At 37.0% G+C, this 17,655-nt stretch overlaps 2 protein-coding genes and 1 pseudogene across 2 annotated transcripts; all 3 read right to left on the reverse strand.

Annotated features, from left to right (window-relative positions):
* Positions 1-212: 212 nt before the first annotated feature.
* On the reverse strand, positions 213-6,678 carry LOC132180859 (protein DETOXIFICATION 8). Its single transcript, XM_059593836.2, has 10 exons — positions 6,184-6,678; positions 4,504-5,048; positions 4,325-4,411; positions 4,183-4,239; positions 3,823-4,061; positions 3,522-3,727; positions 2,589-3,433; positions 2,255-2,485; positions 1,504-1,691; positions 213-1,329 (listed from the first exon to the last, which is right to left on the reverse strand). The coding sequence occupies exons 1-7, from the start codon at positions 6,412-6,414 to the stop codon at positions 3,371-3,373; spliced, it is 1,428 nt and encodes a 475-aa protein (XP_059449819.1). The 5' UTR covers positions 6,415-6,678; the 3' UTR covers positions 213-1,329; positions 1,504-1,691; positions 2,255-2,485; positions 2,589-3,370.
* Positions 6,679-8,144: 1,466 nt separating this feature from the next.
* Positions 8,145-11,663, reverse strand: LOC132182107 (protein DETOXIFICATION 12-like; annotated as a pseudogene).
* Positions 11,664-15,027: 3,364 nt separating this feature from the next.
* LOC148585968 (uncharacterized) lies at positions 15,028-17,439 on the reverse strand. The gene has a single exon (XM_088516842.1). The coding sequence runs from the start codon at positions 17,437-17,439 to the stop codon at positions 15,028-15,030; it is 2,412 nt and encodes an 803-aa protein (XP_088372968.1).
* Positions 17,440-17,655: the final 216 nt, after the last annotated feature.

The following is a 17,655-nucleotide window of genomic DNA, read 5'->3' on the forward strand; positions in this document are numbered from 1 at the left end:
TTGGTTTCTTTTTGAACCAGCTGTGACACTTCTATTGGATCGAAAGCGCTAGCGAGCATACTTGGTACCTAAGTTAAACACCCCTTTATCCGCCATTCTTCCAACTAACAGTCCATGAATTTCAGGTTATCCAGAAACTTCCCCTCAGCTTAATTTCCCACCTATATAAAATATGGTCTATATAGTTTTGATCGTAGTCTCTGTAAGATACATTTCTCCTCCAACCTTTCTTTGCAACTAAGCGTTAGAAAAATAATGTCCTTCCATAGACATCCACATCCGCACCCACACCGACCACCTCCCCTGGATCCTTTTGGGCCACCTCCACCACCCCCGCCACATATGTATGGTCCGCCACCACCTCCGCCACGTCCTGAATTCTATCATCCGCCACCGCCACCACCTCATCATCACCACCACCATCATCATCCACCAGGACCACCCCCGCCACCTTATGGTTATGGACCACCTCCTGGTCCCCCTCCACCACCGTTTCTAGACCCCTATCGTCCTCCTCCACCCTGGCATCGCCATCCTCCGCCTTACTAGCATGCACTTCAATTCTAGAAGGCTGCTGCAGAAGGGAAAGGATGCATAAGCTTATAAGGTTCTTTAATTTGCTTGTTTTATTTTGAGAAGGGAAAATAAGATGCTAGCTCTTTTCCTGTCTTTATTTGTGCAAGGTGTGTAATTTTCGCTACCTATTACAGCAGTGATATATATGAATATAAGAGGCTTTATAGTCTTGTTTTTTGTTTGATACACTGCATATATAGCTTGTCATATTTTTTGTAATTTGTATACCCATAGGAGGATAAAGAGGGAATGATTATTCTTATCATCGAAGTCTAACAATCTGTCACCAAAATTGCTAAAATTTTGATCAGTTGGGTTGCTAAGTCTCTGATGAATGAATAAATCTCTGCTAAGTCATTTCTAAGCTAATGAATGAATCTCATATAAACTCTCTTATAATTGCTGCATAAATTGTTGGAAATCCCAATCCATCTTTGTCTGTGGCCAATATCATGCAGTCAATTATATCGATAAAATGGTCCGCATAAAATACAAGATAAATAAGAATTCAAATCGAAATAAAACACAACTTATTACTAGATAAGATATACCATATAAACATAAACATAGATAGTTGTATAGCAAGTCTTTTGATCCAAGCCAATAATTTTCAGTCTTCTAATTTAGCCACCTTACCTATCTAATTGAGACAGGATTGCAGCCTTGGAATTGTATCAGTTCTTTATGCCAATCCATTATGAGCTAAAAGTTGCCCATCAAAATATCAAATGTTCTCTCTCTTGCCCTGGTTGCCTGCAATAACAACAAAATTTAACCAAAGTACAGCTTTTAGTAGAACAAACTTTTAGATAACTCACTACTCTCTAGTTGTTACCAAGAAATGGGAGAAAGAAAATAAAATGCAATTGCTCCCTTTTTTTCACATTCTTAGCAACCAAGTCAGCCAAAAAAGGTTAGGATAAAAACCTGCTTGTGCCAATTAGTAGATGCTGTTAAAATAGAGAGTATAATTGCTTGCACACAGGATCCTGTCAATATTCCAATCCAAAGCCCCCTTCCTCTTAAATGCAGAACAAAACTCAAAAGAACAGCTACTGGAATTCCCACTAGATAATATGCTCCCATTTGCTGCCATCCACTGCCTCTTGCAACCCCTGATAACAGAGCAAATTTATGTTTTCAAAGCACTTGCACTATGCAAATAAAAGGTTACCTAATTAACGAGCACTCGCATTTGACTAACCAAAATAGCCAAAAGGTTATATTGGCTATCCTTGTAGCGACAAGTAAAAAACTCCTTATCCGGTTAGCCACTTTGGCTAAAGATTTGACTAGCTGGTGTATTACTTAGTGAATTTGCTGAGCATTGTAGCTCAAAAATGCATAAGTTAAATTCATAAAAAAATCAACATGATTATCTCTCCTATTTGGGAATAGTGAAAGTAAATAGCTAAAATGCTAAGCCGAGTGTAGGTTCTTTAAAAAAGTAAGTAAAATAGAAAAATATGTTCCTTAGCTAAACATTTACTGACCTGAATGTGAATGCTTATGCGTGTGCAATGAATACATATGACCAATTTTATTACAGAGGGGAAAGGCTAAGCTAAGAATTCTGCTGTTGGGACATAACGGTATAGCTTGGATTTGAGGTGTCAAATGACCTTAGCATTATATGGACAAAGTATGAAATTGACAGCAATAAACGTTAGAAAGTAACCTGAGAGTACTCCTAATAAGCTGTCCACGCTGACTGAGAGACAAAGCAGGGGAACCATTTTTGCAACATAGTCCACAACTTCCTTCTCATTGCAGTAAGCATATCCCAAGACATGGTGGCTGCAGTAGAGAGCACTGCTTACTACAGCTGCCTCTGCAACTGCAAGGACTGTAACAACCCCAACAGCCACTTGGGCTGCCGGTGGATTTCCCGCTCCCAATTCATTCAAAACTATAATGATTGGCATAAAATTAAGGAACATATTAGGAACTAAGCAAAAGTACATAGAAATAAATAAATAAATACCGATTTTTTAATAGAAAAAGAAAATTACCAAACCATTGTAGCAGAAGAGATGGCAAGAAGGAAGAACTGCCTAATGCTCAGGAAAGTATCCATGGAAAACCGGACACGGGTTATCTCACAGGCTGATGAGTATCTCATATAAAACCAAAGCAAGATAATGTTTGACCAATATGATATGCCAATGGCTAATGCTGCGCCCATAGTTCCTAATTCAAACTTACATACCATAGCGGCATAGCCCAACTAAGAGGTATATGCAAACAAAGAATTGCACAAGAGCTTACAAGCATTGGAAGGATCAGGTTATATTAGAGGAGTATTTTTGTCTTTTCACTTTTTGAGGGAACAAAAATACCTTTCTAATATAACTAACCAGATATTATCCAGTTTAAATGAACTGGAGAGGATCCTAATTCCCATAAGAAAGGAAGTCAACCCTGCAAAATAATGTTCTTGCTGCATTCACAAATTTTGAAGTGTTCAGCGAATTAAATGCCTTGCATTCACAACTCTTAATAATGCCACCTATAACACCCCCATCCCACCTTGAGCTGATATAGAAATGTTATATACTATATTTTCGTCTCGGGTTGACGTAACAATGCTACATATTATATTTTTATTCTATTAGGGGACACTGATATTCCCATGATTAACTCTTAATAAACTTCACTAATTTATTATGTACAAAGTAGAAACTGAATTACATTTCAATCATTCATTTTACATGTTGCATTATTACTAAAAAAATTTGACACATTAAAATAGTGCGGTTTGCTTAGGGGATCTGCTATTATGGCATTGAATCATTCAATCCAAACAATTCTCTGCAGATATTGTTCCCTTAAATACCCTCTCCCTCGCCTTGGCAGCCTGCAAAATCAACATAGAAGTTCATCAACACTAAAGATAGTTTCACATTTTTACAAAGAGGGTAAGGTTTTGAATAATAAGCTAGCACCTGTTTTTGCCAATTTGTGAATGCTGTTACCAGAGCAAGCAATATTGCTTGTACAGTAGAACCAATCAATATTCCAATCCAGAGGCCCTTCCCTCTCAAATGTAGAACAAAACACAATACAACAGCCACCGGTATCCCAACCAAGTAATATGCCCCAAGATTCACAAAAGCGCCTATATGTTGCCACCCGCTTCCTCTAGCAACCCCTGATGTAAATCAGAAAATAGCATTATTGTTGTTTTCACTGGAATAGGATTTAAAGTTGGTCATATAGTTCATGATCAGTAGGTGCAGAACTGACCAGAAAGCACAGCTTGTGAGGTATCCATGATAACCGAGACACAAAGCAGAGGAGTCATTTCTTTGATATAATCCACAACTTCCTTTTCATTGCTGTAAGCATATCCCCAGAAAGAACGGCAGCAAAAAAGAGTTGTGCTCACAATGACTACCTCTATGACTGCTAGAAACATCACAGCATTTACAGACAGCCGTGCTGCAGATGGATTCCCAGCTCCTAATTCATTTGAAATCCGAGTGCTACAAGATGCCAATTGCATTCATTTTCAGTAAAACATGAATGTTGATGTATGCACAGCACATAAATATGTTGCATACATGTGATGGTATATGCATCAGAAGATAGGCTTATAGATTGAACCTTGCAGCAGCACCAGCGCTATATGGAATGAAGTAGTGCAATGACATCGTGGTAAGGCTGCTCACAGAGTCCATGAGAAATTAGAAGCAATCGCATTGATAATTCTCTAATCTTATGCACAGAAGTGATCAAGGAGGCTAACCATATAGAAAGAACAGAGGTTTCAAGCTTCGGATTTGGCAGAAGCCCAGAGAGTAGTATAAGCAGCTCAAATGACCACCATTCAAGACTGGTTTATAATCATTGGCATGAAGATAACAGGTTAAAATGGAAGGAGAATCCAAGAAGAAATCCAGTTAAACAGTAGAAAGGAGATGTTACCAAGCCATCAAAGCAGAGGGGATAGCAAGGCGAAAGAACTCCCTCATGCTTAGGAAAACATCCTTTGAAAAGGAGACCCAGGTTTTCTCACAGGCTGAGGAATACTTTATATAGAGTCCGAGCATGATTGCATTCAACCAATATGATAAAGCAATAGTCAAAGATGCTCCAGTTATTCCTAATTCAAACTTAATTAACAAAGCCCAACAAAGAGGAACATGGAAACATAGAGTTGCACATGAGCTAAAGAGCATTGGAAGGATCAAGCCTTGAGATTGGAAGTACCGAACCAGTGATTGGAGAATAGCATACCCAAATAGTGCAGGGATGAGGTAAATTGAGTATTTGCCAGCTTCAAGTGAGATTGAAGCATCTTGGCCTAGCAGTGTTAATAGTTTGTCCATGAATATCCAGAGGACAGAGACAGGCAGACAAACCAAAGTAAGAGAGAATATTGCACAGTAAGTGTATATCCCCACCTTCTGGTACTGCTCTGCCCCATATGCTTGCCCACACAAAGTTTCCAAAGCACCAGCCATCCCAAACTGCTTGGCATTTCAAATTGGGTCAACAATCGTGCACAAAACCTTACATTAGGAAGTAAAAATTGACATACTGCTGTTAATCAGATTTGAGATAGGTGGGGACAGACTCATAATGAGGGCAAATCATATTAAGTATTTAGTGTTTGAAAGGCTTGATAATTGTCTACTACAAATACATTAGTTCTTACACACGATATATTCATGATGGACAATTAAGGGGAAAATACCGAAGTATCACCACTTTTGCAATATAGTCTCTAATGTTTAAAAAGTGATGATGGACACCCACATACTTCCAAAATTTGACAAGTTAGCCCATTCGTTAACTTCTTCCGTCTTTTTTGATAGAATGTTAGTCACTTACGTTGCACATGACTTTTTACCACCTCAACTCTTCAAAACGCGAATAGGGGGTGAAGTGACAATTAAAAGAAAAAAAACCAAACCAAACCCAACAACGCAAAAAAAAGGAGGTGGCAAACCATTTTGGGGTGGTTTCGGCCACTTCCATTTGGCCACTTGGGGGTAGTTCGCCACTGCCAAATGGGGGTGGCTACTTTTGTTTTTGTTCCTTTTTTTATTATCTTGTTATTTAACCTTTTGTTTTTTTTTTTAACACTTTATCCCAGAGGCATGTTAGGAAGTTTATTTGATAAAAAAATCATGTGCGACACACATGACTAACTTTCTGTTAAACGGAAAGAGTTAATGAATGAACTAACTTGTCTTATTTTGAAAGTATGCTAGGTCTATCATCAATTTTGGAACTTAAAATGCAAAAGTAAGGATACTTGGAGGTTTTAAAAGTATTTTCCTCAACAATTCATGTAATTTTCTTTCGTACACCGAGCAGAGCTATTCAAAAAACTTAAAATATTTTAATTCTAGAATCATTGGTCAAATCAAGACAAGAATTTGAGACATAGAACAGAGAATTCTTATGCTAATCATGATAAGCAATTGAATTAATATAAGCTTTCAAAGTGAAGAATATTTTGAAATGTCTCGAAATAGAACAGAGAACAGAGGACACATCTCTCTCCGCGATCCCCATCCATGCGAATGTGTTGAAAGTGATTGAATGAGGCAATTAGCAATATCAATAAAATTGAAAGGTAAAGAATGGGAACATTACAAGAAGACTGAAGCCAGTGACGATAGTAAAAGAGCTGGCGATAGCGACGCTGGCGAGTTCGAGTTCACCGAGATGTCCAACCATCATCACCGATACGACCCGCAGAAGAAACTGTGACAATGTAACCACCACCATGGGAGCTGCCATGCAGCTCACTCTTTTAAGCTCCTCCGTGAAGGCACCCCATGTTTCCCTCCCTTCCCTCCTTGACAATAGTAGTGCCTCTTCCATTCCCTTACTAGCTCCGTGTATGAGAATGCTCTTAAGGAGCTGTTTGGCTCATGGAACCCTAGTTACTCCCTGGTATCAGATTAATTCCCAGAATCGTGCTTTCTGTTTTCTAGGAAGGATACTTCGTGTGAGAGAGATTGAGCGGTACTGATGCCAACCGTGGGATCAGTTGGCATATATAAAATCGAACCAAATCGAAAAGATACGAGGTCCGATCTGACTATAGTGGAATGGAACCTACTGCAAAACTGGAAAGAGATTTTCTTGCCGTTCTATGAATGAAGTTTGGGATTGCTATCGAAAAATATAACTTTTAAGTGAGCAAAAGTTTTATTTTTAAGTTTTTGTCATAAGTGCGTTGTAATTATTTTTAGGCTTTTTGGATCCTTAAAAGCGATTTTAATTTTTTTATTAAATGAATACTTTTTTTTTTTCAAACAGACTTTTTGAGTGTTAAAAATATTTTTAGGCCCCTCAAACGCAATCTCAAACAGGCCCTAAGTGTCTTTTAAAAGTATGAGAAGTAATTTTTTCTTAAGGCAGAGTTTTCTTCCAAACTAGATCGAAGAATTTCCTCCAACCTAATCTATAATAATGACATTTGTCATTTGAGCAGTGAAAGTCACATGTTTTTTTAATAGTATAGACAAACTTTGAAGCAATGTTATTTAAAAAAAAATGTGCGTCTCACGTGCTATTAAAAAAAAAAAGATACATGTTACTTTTATAGACTAGGTTGGAGGAATTTTCCTCCAACCTAGTTTAAAGGAAAACTCTGACTTTTTTTTTTTATTAACGTAAGAATATTTGATATTATTTTATTTTATTATGTTGCCTAATATATTCTAGGGTTTAGTATATGATTTCTTCCACACTGCTTAATACAATGTAGTCGTTATATGCTTCCGCTCTCTCTCCTTCTTCCGCTCTCCAACTCTCCAATATATTTAACATAATATCAGAACTATATTTAACATAATATTGGAGCCACTTTTTTGTCGTCTTTAACATAGTATTGGAGCCACTTTCTTGTGGCCTTCAACGTCATTGACGTTGTCCGGCACAATCTGTCTACTCTCTACTCTATGATGACTTGTGGATCTTGGGAAATCTGGAAGGTCTTGGCATTTCATTTCTTGAGAAACCCTATCCTCCTTTTCTACTTCATTTTGAGGATGATAAGAGGTTTTGCATGGTTCTATGCGATTCTGGCATTGTTTACTGCGTGATAATTGACGTTGTTCCTAAACCCTCGGAGAATAGTTTGGCTATCTCTCTCGTGCACACCCACAAAAATAAGGCGAACAAGCCTTCTCTCATCAAGAATTGCTTTTTACTGGAGCAACAATATAATGGGAACCTCAAATGAACCTCCTGTGCTGTCTGTGATGTTTGTCTGCTTAGATTTTATGATGTTTGCTTTTCAAAAAATAAATAAATTCAATCCGTATTTATAACTTATTTAATTAAACGAATTAAACTTTTTAATCTTAACCTTTTAGTTTTGTGTCGGGTTCGTATTGAATTCGTGAATAGCGTAAAAAATTGTGAGCTTGAATTAAAACTACTAGTACACTCTCTTCAAACAGCACGCTTGAGCAAAGATGATTTTAATTAAGTAGCTACACTTCAAAAACTTCATCTTAATCACAAACTTTAGCACATAATTAAAGGAAGCCTTAAAGGAAAAAAAAAAAAAAAAAAAAAAAAAAAAAAATTATCAACTTCTTTCAAGTTTCTTCTTTGATGATGACTGAATCTGATCCATTGTCTACTGCAGTTTTCCCTTCAAATAACCTTTCTCTGGCCTTGACTGCCTGCAATGTCAACATACAAATTGAACCCAACTATATTCATATCATCCAATTATTTCTTGGCAACCAAACACATATTATATAGCAAGCATTCCCTGTAAAACGAATGGCATTATATATTGTTCAAGAAATGGACACTAGCTAGGGCTACAAACCTGTTTCTTCCAATTTGTGAATCCTGTTATAAGAGAAAGAAGCGTTGATTGCACAATAGTACCAGTCACAATTCCAATCCAAAGCCCCTTCCCTCTTAAATGTAGCACGAAACCAAGCACAGCTCCCACTGGGAGTCCAACCAGATAAAATGCCCCAAGGTTGACATGGGCACCTATATGCTGCCATCCGCTTCCTCTAGCAACCCCTGATGCAAGAAATATATAAATATATAGCCTCCTCAAAAGTAAAACAAGAAGGTTTTGCAGAAAATTCAAATGCTTGAATAAAAGGTAAGAAACGAACCAGAAAGTACTGCTTGTATGCCGTCCATAAAAATGGAGACACAGATTAAAGGAGTCATAACTGCAATATAATTCACAACCTGCTTCTCACTGCTTTATGCATATCCCAAAACATAACGGCAACAGAGGAGAGTCACGCTTACAATAATTGCCACTGTGACAGAAAGGAAGATTGCAGCCCAAATAACCACTCTAGCTGCTTGTGGATTTTGAGCTCCCAGTTCATTTGAAATCCTAGTACTGCAAAGTAGTTGGTGTTTTATTTTTATCAGTTAAATAGATGGATACTTTTAGAGCATGTGTTGGGATTGTATTATGCACCTTAAAAAATACTTCTATTACATAGAAAGTTCTGTAAAAAATTGGCCTGTTTGGCACCTTTTTGCTCTAAAAAACCGACCCTCAAAACTTCGTTCTGAAAAAAACTTGAAAAATGAGGCTTTTTTTATTTCAACGCAATCCTAAAGGGATTCTAAATTAGTTCAAAAAATGTACATTATGCATGTGACAAAACACCTGTACCTTGCAGCAGCCCCTAATCCATAGGCTACAGTGAAGTGCAATGTAGAAATTGTAAGGCTGATAAAACGTAAGAAGAAGAAAAATAAGAACATGTTGTAAAAGTATCAAATTTGTCCAATACAGAGGTGATAGGTAGAGGTATAGAAGGGTACCATATGGAGAGCACTGAGGTCTCCAGCTTTGGATTTGGTAAAAGGCCACACAGCAAAATAAGCAGCTCACACGACCACCATTTTAGACTGAATCGACCATTAGTATAAAAACCAAACCATGTAATATTCATGGAGGAGATTAAATATTTATTGACAGAAAAAGAAGAGAGAATTAATCAGTACCAAACCATTACAGAGGAGGGGATGGCCAAGCGATAGAATTCTGAGATACCAAGCAAAGCATCTTTCGAAAAAGGGACACGGGTTTTCTCAAAGGCTGAAGAATGAATTACATAAAAGCCTAGCAATATCACGTTCAGCCAAGTTGATGCACAGAAGGCTACAGCTGCACCAATACTTCCTAATTCCATCTTATACACAAGAGTCCAACATGCAGGAATATGGAAGCATACAATAAAACAGGACGCAAAGAGCATTGGAAGAATCAAACTCTGTGACTGGAAGTACCTGTTACAATATAAATTAAATGACTAAAATCATCCATTCGTATTAGCTTGAACTTTTGAGATGAGTTGTGATTTAACAGTACCAAGTCAGTGGCTTAAGTACTGCTCCCCCAAACAGTGCAGGAATGAGCCACATCGAGTATTTGCGGGCTTCAAGTGATATTGTAGGGTCTTGACCAATGAGAATCAACAGTTTGTCCATGAAAATCCATAGAACAGAGACTGGGAGACAGACCAGAATGAGAGAAATGATTGCAATGTAAGTATAAGTTCCAAGTTTTTTATACTGCTCTGCTCCATAAGCTTGCCCACATAGTGTTTCCAACCCACCAGCCATTCCCGACTGCTTGCAAAGTTGAAACGCAAAGTTCAAGTAGTTAAAATATGTTCAATGACTTCATAAAAGACATGCAATATGCTATTTTCACAAGCACCTTTTCGCTAACAGAGGAATCAAGGGTCAAAAGCTTGCCTACCAAGACCAGCATTTGTTTAATTAGTTGACTTGAAATGACAAAAAACTGTAACAGTGTAACCATTTACCAATGTTATTGTCTTGGGTTGATTTTGGTACACCAGCAAACCAAAGACTCAATCTTATTCTCATCATCACGTGTTTTTTTAATAGCATATAAAGAGTTTGAAAAAATTCTATAAAAAAAAAGTACGTATTTCACATATGCTAGCTATTGAAAAAGTATTACTTCTCACATACTAAGAGACACATGACGATTTTATAAACGGGATGTTAAGAGAATTTTCTCTAACCCAATTTGAAAGAAAATTATGTGCAACTCCAACGACATAGTTGATGTAGAACAAGTTTCCTTGTAATTTCTTAAGACCCAAGTTTGTTTGAAATTAAGGCGACCTTGAATGAATGTCCTTAATCTCAGTCCATTGACCCCTATTTTCAGGCCTTAAGTCAATTTTGTTTGAGTTTATTTATTCTAATTTAGTCTTTTGGCAGAATCGATGGAAACACAAAAGATTATTTTTGTAATTTTTTAGTATCTAGGCAAAGAAACTTATCAGGAAAAGAGTCCTAGAAGTTTGAATTGTATTGACTTTTTTTTTTGTAAGTAATTGTATTGACTGGTTTTATATATTGAAGTGAAATACTTCTTTGAAAAATTTATCTCAAATTTTGGTGGACATTAGAATTCAAGGACATTAGCAGCCCCTTCAACTTGCATATTCTTATGAAATTTCATGCATGTTCAAAATATGTAATATCTCTTTTTCAAACCATAGTAAATGAGTTTTTGTTACAAAAATACAATATATTAATCCGTGTCGTCTATTTCATGACGACTATATATTATAACCAAGTCAAGAAATCAATCGCTAAAATTAATTACTGTTGCATGTTTAGTAAATAAAAATAATTGTTTAAAAAAAAGCAGAGTAATAGGTTGAACAATATCATTAGTACAAAATAAACTGTCTTTCATAACAAGATCACGGTGCAGATTGATAACCTGCAAATTAGATTAAGAAATCAAGGTGATTTGCATGTATTATATACCCTTAATATTGCTTAATAATAAGAATTTTCGGTCGAAAATCTTGTGGAAGTGAAGATGGTGATCATCAAAGACTTACAAGAAGACTAAAGCCGGTGACATTGGTGAGAGAGGTGGCAATGGCAACGCTAGAGAGGGAAAGTTGACCGAGGTGTCCAACCATTATAATCGATACCACTTGCAAAATATATTGAAATATTGACACCACCGCCATTGGTGCAGCTATAGAGATTGTCTTCTTCAGCTCCTCCACAAACCCACTCCATGTTATCGCCCATTTCTTCTCTTCACTCTCAAGCATTTCTTCCATGCCTTCTGTTTTTCCTCACAAGTTGAGCTTTATAAAGGAGGAGTAAATAACAGGCTCACTGCTGGTGAGTTATTCTTTTGCTTGGCTTCATGTGGTATCCAATATGACAAAATTGTGGTTAGGATTTTGATTGTTGCTAATTTACTACTCTTCTATATAGAGTTTGTTATTAATAGGGACGGAGCTAGAAATTTTTATTTGAAGCCTGAATGAGAAATATATTAATATATAAAAAAAATTAAAATTAAAATTGGTACCCGTTCCATATTAACAAAAAATAAACAAAACAAAAGAAACAAGATATTTGTTTCTTAATATAATTCAATTTTCAACTCAAACACCTATTAAAATAAAACCTAGTGTTTTGTTGCAGTTGTGTTGTTTCAGCTTCTATGTTGTTGCCCTTGATGTGTTAAAATCTCTTTCTATTGCTCATGCCTAATTTTTTTAAGGGTTAAATATTTTTTTGCCTCCTAGGGTTTAAACTCTTTATTTTTTTTTTTTCTTTCTTTAGGGTTTTATTTTTATTACAGGAAGTACTTGTGGTTTTCATAAAGACAGAGATGGTACCTCCGTTAAAATTCCGTCTAAAACTTAACGGAACGCCACGTTAGCACCAATCAAATGTCGCCACTTGTCATATAATTAATTTTTTCAAGAAAATATTTTTTTAAAAAAATTTATATTTTTTCAAAAAAAAAAAGGGCAAAAAAAAAAAAAAAAATTTGGGGGGTGGCTTGCAGGCCGGTTTGGGGGTGGGGAGCTACCCCACGGCCGGAGCCACCCGCAAGGAGCCAAAGGGAGTGGCTGAAACCACCCCCAATGGGTTTGAGGGTGGTTTCAGTCATTCCCTTTGTCTCCTTGTTGAAGGAAGCCAGAAAGCACCAAAACCCAGCGTCAATGGAGATGAAGAAGAGAAGCAGTAGTACGGTGTTCTTGGTGAAGGAAGCCAGGAAAATCATGGTGGCGATTATGACAAGCTGGTCCCCCAATATCCTCCAATTAAGTGGGTATGGCTTGGAAGCCATGGATCTTTATGAAAGCTTGTTTGGTTATTGGCCTTGCTTGGCTAGAGAGAAAAGGAGATGCAGTAATCATAGTCAAGAAGAATGTGCAGATGAAGGAGGTAGCAGCACTGTAGAAGGGGGTGGCCGAACCACCCCCAAATCCGCTGGGGGTGGTTTCGACCACCCCTTTGGCGAGCCACCCCCATCTGGCCATGGGGGTAGCTTGCCACCCCCAAACAGGCCAGATGGGGGTGTGCAGCTACCCTCAATTTTTTTTTCTTTTTTCTTTTTTCTTTTTTTTTTTTTTTTTTTTTTTTTTGAAAAAATATAATTTTTTAATCTTTCTAATTTTTTTTTTAAATATTTTCTTAAAAAATTTAATTATATGACACGTGGCGACATTTGATTGGTGCTGATGTGGTGTTCCGTTAAGTTTTGAATGAAATTTTAACGGAGGAACCATCTCCGATTCTCCGTCTTTATGAAAACCACAGAAATAAAGAGTTTAAACCCTAAGAGGCAAAAAGTATTTAACCCTTTTTTTAATTACATATTTGGCGAGTACGACTTTTGCTAGATTTGGGTTGTTTTAAGTAGGGGTGGGTATCGATCAAAACGGTCCGATTTTGGTTCTTATCGGTTATTAACCGATAATTTTCGGGTAAACGATTTCTTAACTGATACCGGGCCTATAAAGATTTTAACTGGAATTATCGGTTATAAGTTATAATGGTACACGATTAAACGGTTCGGTTAAACCGGTTAACCGGTTCTAAATCTCACCTTTTTCAGTTTTATCTATTTCTCTAACCTCCGAGCACCAAAAGGCACTCTTACCTGAATTGAATCTTCGATGCTAAAAAGAGGTCTGTGACTATGAGAGCAGATGTTGCGAGAACTGGAAAGACAAAAAAAAAGAAACCCATTCTCCCGCAATGGCGAGACGGAAAACTGGAAAAGAAAGAAAAAAAAAAAATGAGGAAGAAACTAGAAAGAGTCTGAAAGTGAAAGACAATTGCGTGCCAGCGTGGGAGGAGGAGAGAAAATAAAAAAGAAAGAATAGAAAAGAAATATGTGGCATGGGAATTGGGAAAAGAAAAGAAAAGAAATGACTAAGTGTGTGAGTAGGACTGTTGGCCAAGTGGAAAAGAAAAGCGAAGAAAAAATAAACAAAAAGAAAAAATAAAAAAATGGCCATTGTAGCATCTTGAACCCACAATCACAAAGTTAAGAGCATTCCTCCTTACCGGTTCTTATAAGTTAAAATGGTTAACCGATAACAAATGGTTAATCGGATTAATAAAAATTTTGGTACAAAATTTTTAACCGATAAAAATATCGGTTAAACGGTTACGGTTAATATCAGTTTGGTCAAAATCGGTAGACGGCCGGTAATCGGTAACCAGTTAATCTGTCTACCCTTAGCTTTAAGGTTAAGATATAAAATTATTTTTGTCATAATATCGCCAAGGACCAAGCCCTTTTTTTCTGAGCAAGGCCAATTATAATAAATAAAATTTTAAGCCATGGGAAACATAGATCAACCAACCCCCTCCCTCCGTCTCTGGTTATAAAGAAACTTCTTCATAAAATATATGATATGGGCCCGTGAATGATTTGTTGGATAGTTGAGTTTGATGGGTTGCTGAGTTTCCTAGTTTTCTGGAGAGAAATTTAGAGTTTTGGGTTGATCTGATGCCAATAATATGATTTGAAAATTATATATTATTCAACAAAATAATATGTATGCGAATGTAAACATAGCTTTCGTATAAAAAGTATAGACTATAGAGGTCGGGTCTTTTTATAAGCAAAAGCATTATTCTAAGTTCTAACATTCTCAATAATAATATTATTAAAATAAAAAAATAAAAATCATACGAAAGTAATTATTATAATGAAAATGCTGAATGCGACAACCATATATTAGTCAACAAAATAATATATGTATTCGAACGTAAGCATGGCTTTAATGTAAAAGCAAAGGTTAAAGTTTAAAGGTCGAGTCCTTTTACAAGCAAAAGAACTATTATAATATTTTGAATAATATTGTTATTAAAACGGTAATAGTCATACAAAGACAATTACTACGAAAAATATTAAGATTAAATGATAATGTCGTAATATAGGTTTAATGAAAAAATGATGACAAGTGGCAAGGTCAAGTGGCTAAATTACTGAATAATATTATTATTAAAATAATAATTATAATGACAATTTTATGATTAAATGAATGCAACAACTATATTTTAGTTAACAAAATAATATATGTATTCGAACGTAAACATAGCTTTAGTTTAAAAGCAAAGGTTTTTTTTTTTTTTTTTTTTTTTTTTAATTGAATAAGGGAAAAAAGGCTACAGGGAAGGATCTTTACCACTCTTGATCCGAATGGAAGAAAGAATGGAAGATCCTGTGGGAATGCTTCCAAAAACAAGATTGGAAGCGGCCCATTTAGTTAAATCATGTGCACGGTAATTGGCACATCTAGACACTTTCAAAGCAAACCAACTTTGAAAGGATGATAAATTCAGCCTAATATCAGAAACAATAGAAGCAAAGTTCCAAGACTCAAAAAGTGAAGGATTGTTAATAGCCAAGGTAACTAGAAGAGCGTCCCCCTCAAGATGGAATCTGTCACAACCTGAAAAAATGGCCAATCTAGTAGCAAGAAGGGCTGCAGTAGCTTCACCTTGCAAGACATCCAAATTAGAAAGCTTCTTAGAAGCTGCAAAGACAATATTACCAGAGGAGTCACTAATGGTTGCAGCTGCCACAGCAAAAGTGTCCTTTATGGCCACATCAAAATTGCCCTTAAGACAACCTGGCTTTGGGGGAACCCAAAGAGAAGATAGGGCAGAATCTTGCCATGCAGAGAGATGAAGATTAAAGGAAGAGAAAACAAGCTTGATCACTTTGGCTGGAACAGGTTGTAAAGCTTCATGAACCAATTTATTCCTGGAAAACCAAATATGATCCAAAGTGAGTGCAGCAAATAATTGAAAACTTCTAACTTCATCCTTAGGAATAGCCAGCCAATCAATTGGATAAATGATAGCAAGAATCCAATCTGAAATAGTCCTAGAAGAAAAAACAGCAGTGTTAAGAGGCCACGGAGAGGGTCTCCATAAAATCCTTGCCAAGTCACAATCCAAAAAAATGTGGGACAAGGTCTCTTGGGGACCTTTACAAAAGGGACAAACCCAAGCATCCACAGCAGCCATGGTCACAAAACGACCAATATTGCCCCGAGAAGGCAGAATATTCCAAGCAATCTTCCATAGAAGATGCTTCAGCCTAGCTTGCAGCTTCAAACCCCAAAGGGCATGCCAAGCTTCTGAAGATAAAGGGGACAACCTACCACCAGAAGAAAAAGAGAGCTCATGGGCAGATTTAACAGAGAAGAGCCCAGCTGAGGAAGGAACCCAAATCCACTTATCAAAAGAGTTTATCTGCGGCAAATGAATGGAGAGAATGTTTTGAACAGAAGCCGAGTCAAAAAGATCCTGCAGAAGATGTCTGTTCCAAGACCTTTCTTCAGAGGAAATCAAATCTGCAACACAAAAATCAGGAAGCTCAACCAAGTTAGGATTCGGTTTGGGCTTAAAACCAGGCTGCAAAGGAATCCATGGCGAGTCCCAAATGCCAACATTCCCACCATTGGTAATAGAAATACAAGCGCCTTTTGAAACCAGCACCCTATTTTTCAGCAACCCTTTCCAAAGCCAAGAAGACAAAGGATTAGAAGGGGCATTTAAAAAGGAAATACCATTGGCAAGATACTTGCCCCGGAGGGCTTCAACCCAAAGAAGAGGTTGATTAATAGTCATCTTCCAACCCAATCTAGCCAGCAATGAATTATTCATAAACTCCATAAAGCAAATCCCAAGCCCACCCAGAGCCTTGGGCTTGCAAATACTCTCCCAAGAAAGAAATGAGAGATTATGTTTCTTATCTTGGGGAAAACCCCACCAAAATTTTCTCAAACCTGCATTAATGTCAGCACAAAGAGACTTCGGCAAGAGAAAAAGAGACATAATATAAGTGGGAATGGCATTGGCAACTAATTTCAATAGAGTAGTTCGAGCAGCTTGAGAAAGAAGTCTCGCTTTCCAACCCGAAATCTTAGCAAAAATCCTATCTTTAAGCTCAATAAAAGTATCTTTCTTCTTACGATTCATAAAAAGAGGAATACCAAGGTATTTGGCCCTTGCTGGAATAGGAGCAAGATGAAGCACACCATTAATAGAAGCTCTAGAGGCTGGCCGACAATTCTTGCTAAAAAACACTGCTGATTTAGCCAAATTAATACATTGACCAGACCACCGAGAATAAGTAGAAAGACAATTAAGAATCACATTAGCTTCGCGAACATTGGCTCGAGAAAAGATCATCACATCATCCGCAAACAAAAGATGTGAAATAGGAGGGCTCAATCTAGCCATTTTGATACCATGTAAGTGACCCAATTGCTCTTCCCGTAAAATTAATCTAGAAAGAATCTCAGAGCCCAATATAAAGAGAAAAGGAGAGATGAGATCTCCTTGCCTTAAGCCACGGGAGGGAAAGAATTTTCCATAAGGCGCACCATCCAAAAGAATAGAGAATGAGGAAGTGGTAATACATTGTCTAATCCAGTGGATCCATGTAGTGTGAAACTCAAGTAAGGAAAGGATTTTCAGCAAGAATTCCCATTCCATCGAATCAAAAGCTTTCTCCATATCTAATTTCAAAGTCATCAGACCACCATTCCCCTGCTTCTTCTTCATAGTATGAAATAACTCATGAGCTAAAATAGTATTATCATGGATGGACCTTCCCTTGAGAAAAGCTGACTGAGTAGGAGACACAATCTTGTGTAAGAGAGGTTTGAGTCTATTGGACAAGATTTTAGAGATAATCTTGTAGTTAAAGTTGGTGAGACTAATAGGCCTGAAATGGTTCACCAAGGATGGATTATCAACCTTAGGGATGAGAGCAATGTT

The sequence above is a fragment of the Corylus avellana genome, chromosome 5 (genome assembly GCF_965113065.1).
Source record: "Corylus avellana chromosome 5, dhCorAvel1.hap1.2, whole genome shotgun sequence".
Lineage (NCBI taxonomy): Eukaryota > Viridiplantae > Streptophyta > Magnoliopsida > Fagales > Betulaceae > Corylus > Corylus avellana.